The 6,926-nt window shown below is 37.2% G+C and overlaps 1 protein-coding gene across 1 annotated transcript; it reads right to left on the bottom strand.

Moving 5' to 3' along the window:
- Positions 1 to 2,525: 2,525 nt before the first annotated feature.
- On the bottom strand, positions 2,526 to 6,696 carry LOC133978899 (ras-related protein Rab-27B-like). Its single transcript, XM_062417250.1, has 5 exons — positions 6,544 to 6,696; positions 5,848 to 5,933; positions 4,720 to 4,823; positions 4,115 to 4,238; positions 2,526 to 2,715 (listed from the first exon to the last, which is right to left on the bottom strand). The coding sequence occupies exons 1-5, from the start codon at positions 6,694 to 6,696 to the stop codon at positions 2,526 to 2,528; spliced, it is 657 nt and encodes a 218-aa protein (XP_062273234.1).
- Positions 6,697 to 6,926: the final 230 nt, after the last annotated feature.

Genomic DNA, 6,926 nt, shown 5'->3' with positions numbered 1-6,926 from the left:
AACTTAGTATACACCAACAACTGATCTTGAGGTTTACTACTATTTCAACTCTATAAAAATGTGAAATCAGAGAATATTTATTATAGAGCTTTTGTTGACTGTGAGAAAAGTTATTTATTCATCATGTAACCATATCAACTCCAATATGTGACATAAAGCAGATAAATAAATGAATGTTATATGACTTATTGCATCTTGTATAAAGAGCATGATCCATTTAAATGACATTGCATGTGAGAGGCACTTAAAAATCTTTAAGGCTAGTTTTATACAACCTTTTTGAAGATTGTTTTGAAGGTAAAAATGTAGTTCTTTGCTATTGTTTGTATTCCTGATGGTGTATTTCTGACGAATATCACCAGTGACTTTGTATGAGAGATGTCTGAAGGTTTAAAAAAAAAAAAAAAAAACTCTACTACTATACTCCACATGGGACCAAAACCTCTACAGATTGTTTTGTCTTATATAGACGACTTAAAAATGAACAAGCTTTATTTTTTTATATCTGTAGATAATCTTGGGTTCTCTCTCGAAATAAGACCACCCTGTCATGCTAGACTGAAGCAGACTGGTGTTCAGGGTCAGTGACTGAGGATGATTTGGGCCTACACACTGAAAGCTAGCCACATGACCGTCTCATGACTCTGCAACATGTGCTCCTTGTTGCGATTCTGGCCGCGGCGGAGGTTTAATACACAGAGCAATGCAGTCATTCGACTCAACCAGATGTAATGTGTGTGTGTGTGTGTGCTCTTTCAGATTTAGTGTGGTGGGCATTTGCTTTGCCATCTTCCTTTTTTCCCCACACAAAGCTTTTTTTGTCTGCCTTCCTTTGCCAAGATGGGCATTTCAGATATGATGTGTTTCGAGTCACAGCGCAGTCACTAAAACCACCGTTAAAATGCCAAATCTGATTTTAAAAAAACAACTTTTGACTGTTTAATTGATGTCATGGATGTGTACACTGAAAAATAATTGCTGTAGTCACTACGTTAGGAATGTTTTGTAGGTACACCAAAGATTATGTAGCTGCAGATTGATTTGGGATTTTTGAAGCTGTATGACAATTACCAACAGGTGTTATTACAGATTAAATGGACTATACCTTTTGTTGTGAATTTGATGTTGAATATCACTTGATGTGGCACAAATATTATTTAAAATACTTGCTTTTTTTTAGGTTTCAGCTAAGGTAATGTAGTGGATGTTTTATTTATTTGTGACTCCATGAATGTCCTTCTGCAGATTTATTTGATGGTTTGACATGAATGCTGGACATTTTTCCTTCTCCAAACATAATTTCCTTCTTATTTCCAAAATCATTGAGTAGAATGTGTGTAAAACATAATGATGCTTTATGAAGTCTGTGAGGATTGTAATTCAAGTCAAAATAACAGAATAGCTTTTTCGTGCATTACATGTTAAAAGACAAATAGTGATATTCATGACTTTTAAACATAAAATGTCTTTATTCAAAATGCAGCAGGATTCGATCCAACAACCCTTTAACATTCTTGTACTTTGTTTATTCTGCATGGCGACTTTGTTCCATAACGCATTAAAAAACAACAAAAAAAGCTTGGCTGCTTATGTACATGTCGTATAAAAGTCATAAATCATGTAAGGGACTTTGCTATCTTGGTTGTTCTAACAAAAGCGATCATCCATATAAGAAATGTAACCATGTCTTAAATGTTTTTTGATTATACTTCATGGTAAATATACGTTATGTGCCTGCATATTCCTTCCATCAATGCCTCATTGTGTCAAATAAAAATGGTATTTTTCTTTGACATGACCCATTTTAGAAGAATAATTCGTCTTTTTTAAAATGTTTTGCTGAATCACAACTACGTGGCATATTTTTTAACAATATCTATCTATTCAGTTACTATATACATTTTTTAAAGTGTCTTCCTCTCCTTCATAATATGCTGGCAGGTGAATAAATAACATTACAGAAGGATAAAATATCAAGAAAAAGGATTTCTGCAGGTCTTGAAAAATCTTTGCTTTGCTTTTTTGGGGAGGCTAGGTTAGGGTATATATTTGTAAACTACAAGTAACTTCCTGATCGTGCTGTAGGAAGATGTTTAAATCCTTTTTCTGTGGAGTTTCAGTCAGTACCATCAGACCTTTGATTGATTGATTAATTATATTACTAATAAATATTGTTACAGCTGAAAAGTACTGACAAAAATGTGATAAAAATGTCAATAAATTCATATACTTAATACATAATTGTAGGTCTTTTTTAATCCCAACTGGTGTTCCATCATTTTTTGACTAGTATGACAGAAAACAACAGAAAACAACTATTAAATTGTTGAATATTTTGTATATTTTGAATTTAATGAACTCTGCATAAACCCTGAATTCATGCTGAATAAACAATACTGGACCAGATTTACAAAGCTCTCGAGTACAGATCAGATTTTATATTTTATCACCTAAAATGCTCCTCTTCCTCATCTAGCAGACACCCTCAGTAACATCTCAAAATGCAGCTGCTGCCGGAGGCGACATCAGCAGGCACACCTCCTCCTGACGGGGGCCTCCTCCACCTCATGGCTCGCTATGGGGCTGCCATTGGGTTCAGAGCTTTGCCCCCTTTTGGTGCTATGCTCCATCCTCTTCATCACCAGGTCCAGCAGGGTGGTCACCGCCTTGTCCACGTCAGCACCCGTCATTGCACTCGTCTCAAAGTAGGGGATGCTGAGGAGAAGGAGGAGAGGAAACAACGAGGGGAGCAGGACGTGGATTAGCTAATATTGAGTGAACGTGTGTAAAACTGTTTGTTTTTAAGTTGCAAAACTAGTTTTCACAACATTTTCTGACATGTGAGAATAATATCTACTCATCAAAGTTTGTATAATCATGAGCAGTTCACCCAAAAAAAGAATTATATACATTTTAGAGGTCTGAAGAGGTACATCTATAAAGTATTTCAAATGGAAAAAGCAAAATTAATAATAGATAAGCACACGTTTGTGTAGCAGAAATGTTTGTTCTCCTTTTATATTAATCTATTAATTTCATGACCTGTCAGATTTATCGTGGCGTCCCTTGGGGGAGACCTGACCCACAGATCATGAGGCACTGCAAAATTAACTGAGAAGCCTCCTCAGAGACAATCAGTGGAGCAGCGTTGAAATCAGCTCAGTAGCACCATCCTGTGGTGAAACCGTGAAATAAATTGGTGATTTGTAGGCAGTAGACAAAATATAAACACCTGATTAAAAGAGACACAACAAACACTCCCTAAAAGGTCGAGGCCAAATTAATTTCCAAGTCATTGTAACACAAACTATTAAACTGTTGCAATAGTTACATATTCAGACTAACCAGTAGGGTTGATAACAGGCATGTAGACAAGTTAAACTAAAAGCCTTATCACCAAAACTCAAAGCCCCAAACTGTAAAAAAAAACAAAAAACAAAAACAAACTGGCTCCCTGTCTACAAATGTCAAAACTGCAGCCAGAAAATACGTTTTTGAATCGAGTTGAAGGTTTTAATTAATTACCTTTAAAACACTTAGCGGTTTAACTCCCAGTTGTATTGTATTGAGGTATTGCTCCATAATGAGTCAGAGCCACAGGCTGTGCAATTATAAACAGGATTATATCGTATGACTCATTCCGTGTTCCTGGTTCTTTTATATAATCTCTTAAAAACTAATCCTTTCATTAATGTTATAACACTGTTTTATTTCCAACATGTCCCATTTCTGTTATTAGTATTGTTGTTTTAATGTTGTTGAATATTTTATTACATTTTCTATTTTGTATGTTTTGCTTTACTGCAGTCCTGAGATATTTTAACCCTGGTTTAACCATATAAACCATAAAAACACTGTGTGGCTTTGTTTTGTGCTTTAGACATAAGATTTTTATTATTTAGTGGGGAAATTGAGAGATCAGGAGATAAAACTTTGTATTATGCTGTTAGAAGTCAGCACCAAAGCCAACATAGAATGCTGGGTTAGAGAGAAAAGGCAGAGGTTGAGAGTTTCCACTTAAGCTACAACCTGACCTACACTCATCTTCGCGTCATACAGACTCGCTCTCGGTCTGTGGAAGTCAAAAACAATCATACAGAGCATTACGCCTCACCCGTATCTATCTGCCAGATCTCTGGCCTGCCTGGCGTGAACATCCCTCAGCTCTCTGAGGTCGGCCTTGGTCCCCACCAACACGATGTCTGGACTATCACAGTATGCGTTGGCCTGGAGCTGACCTGCACCGACACAGAAGAAATCATTTACTCTCTTTTAAAAGGATCAGTGTGAAAGATTTAGTGGCGTCTAGCAGTGAAGTTGCAGATTGCAACCAGACTAATATCCCTAACCCTTTCCCCTCCACTAGGAGAACCTACAGTGGCTGTGAAACATGCAAAAAAACATAAAAGGCCCTCAGTGTTTGGTTTGTGCTCATTCTGAGGTAACAAAAACACAATGACTTATGAATATTATATAACATTTCTGCCAAGTCCGTCCCCATAGAGACCACTAAATCTTACACACTGGTCCTTTAATGCAAATAGACACACGTATGAGCAAACTTGAAACTGTGCTCAGAAATTAGTTTGGTCAAGTTTCTGTCAAGTTTCTCACTGACACCAACTGAACAGATTTCACCCGTTGTGGCGAAAAGAGAGAAGACATCGATCTAAAAGACTATTGATCTGAAACGGAGCAGGCTGCTGAGATGACACATACTCATCCAGTTCCTGACGTTGAGAAAGCTTTGCTCATTGGTCAAGTCGAACATCAGCAGAAAGCCCATGGCGTCTCGGAAGAAAGCTGTAGTGAGGCTGCGGAACCTGAAAACAAGAAGGCAGCTTTTATATATTACACAGAGTAGATTTTTTTTAGGATTTTAACTCTTTTTTTCAAACTTATTCAGATGGTTTAAGTTTTTCTTTGTAGAAAAATGTGTCAATATTGGTTAATGTGTTGCTTTCAGCCCATTTTCTCTATGGGTGTTATACATTACTGTACATAAAGGTGGATGTAGCGAGGTGTCACCCACTGGCTTTCATTTGAGCTTGTTTGAAGCAGAGTTGCAGCTTATGGTCGGCATGACAGCCCACTATAAGTTTTCAAATGTTATTAACGGATACATCATTTCCAAAATGACCTCCAGTACATTTATTAAAGGGCCTGAATGTGATGATTAAGACTATAATGAAAAAAAAACAATGATTTAGTAGAAGTTTAACGGGAGTCAGTGGGAGCTGTGATTAGCATTATAATTTAGCCTCAAGCTGCGTTGTGGTATGTTTGACACCACCACTAGGAGTCGCCATTGTCAAAAATGTTCAATACCTACACACAGGGGATTTAAAGGACAAGTTCACAGTTATTCAAAGGTGTCTTAAAACTAGAGTCAAGTTTATCTGAAGCTAATGTGAAGCTTCATCTGTCCAAATGAGTCAAATCAATTAGATATGTTTCCACGTTACAGTATTTTTTAGTGTCAAAGTCCCTGTTTTTGTTTCTATACTTTCACCACAGCTCAACGGGGAAACACAAAGAGGGAGGTTGATGCTAAAAAAGACTGTAAATGTGACAGATATCCACTTGATATGACTAAATCAGACTGCTGAAGCCGCATATAAGCTTCACATCAACTTTTAAATGTATTTTTGCATCAGTGTGGACAGACTGTGGATTTTGGCCAGCATCACTTACATTGACAGCACATTTAAAGAGGACCTTTTAATAGCCAGTATGAAAAGGAGGAATGATTACTGCGAGGATATTTCAGTGTTTGAAAAACTGTAAACCTAACTTTTAAAGTCTAAAAACTGAAATATAGTATGAACATAGTGAAGTTACAGCTACCTCTCTTGTCCTGCCGTGTCCCACAACTGAAGGTGGACTTTAAAGTTCCTTTCAGTCGCCCCATCAGCACCTGTGCCCATGTACATCTGAACAAAACAGAGAAAAATAACTTCAATGTCATTATGCAAATACAACAAAATTGCAATTGCGTCGTTCTCAAATATTGCACTTGTATTTAAGACTTTAGAAATATTTACTTCACACATTAGGAATAGAAATATAATTTAAAAAATATCAGTGATAGAGTGCAGAATCTAAGCAATATAAGTACAAAATATGATATAATAATATAATAGTATAAAATGCAACAACAATATAACTAATAAGGTGTAACAGCATCAGCAGTAAAATACAGTGAAGGTGGGTTGTACAGATATGACGTCATGGTGTTTCGGGGTCTTGATTGAATGACGTGTGCATCACACATGTTAAGCGCTTATAGTGACATGTAAGTAAAACGATATCAGTCTGAAATATTGTGCAGTAGATATGTATATTAATCTTAATCTCGGACTGAGCAGATGTCTGAATGTCATAGTGCCACAGCTTTTGGGAATATGTGAGTGTGGATTAATCTGATAGAAGCCCACAAATCCACGTCTGACATTAAGGTTTTATAGTACCTTACTCCTTGTTCAGTATGAGTCCAGTAAAATACCCCCAAAATAATCCATAATTGGTGTTGGAATCACTCACCACTCTCTTTTCCCTGAAGTCAATGCCCACTGTGGTTGTGAACTTGCGGTTGAACTTGTTGTCGGTGTACCTGTAGAGGAAGGTGGTCTTTCCCACCCCGGAGTCCCCCAGTGCCAGCAGCTTGATCAGATAGTCATAGTCCCAGTCAGCCATGGTGATGCCGAGTGCTCAACCTGCCACAATTCAAGTTTACAGTGCAAAGCTGTGCTGAGTTTAATGTGTCATGAAAGCAAATCTAGAAAAGAGTTCTTTTGGTTCTTACAGTGCACACATAAGGAAACTAAACTAGGAAAAGAAAGGTGGAATAAGTTCTCAGTCTGAGGGTGCAGGATCATGATGAAGGCTTAGTGGTACGTCATAACTCCCCACTCATTAGACGCTGA

Source organism: Scomber scombrus, chromosome 4, assembly GCF_963691925.1.
Source record: "Scomber scombrus chromosome 4, fScoSco1.1, whole genome shotgun sequence".
Classification (NCBI taxonomy): domain Eukaryota; kingdom Metazoa; phylum Chordata; class Actinopteri; order Scombriformes; family Scombridae; genus Scomber; species Scomber scombrus.
The sequence above is the reverse complement of the archived record's forward strand: the minus strand, read 5'-3'. Positions and strand labels throughout refer to the sequence as shown.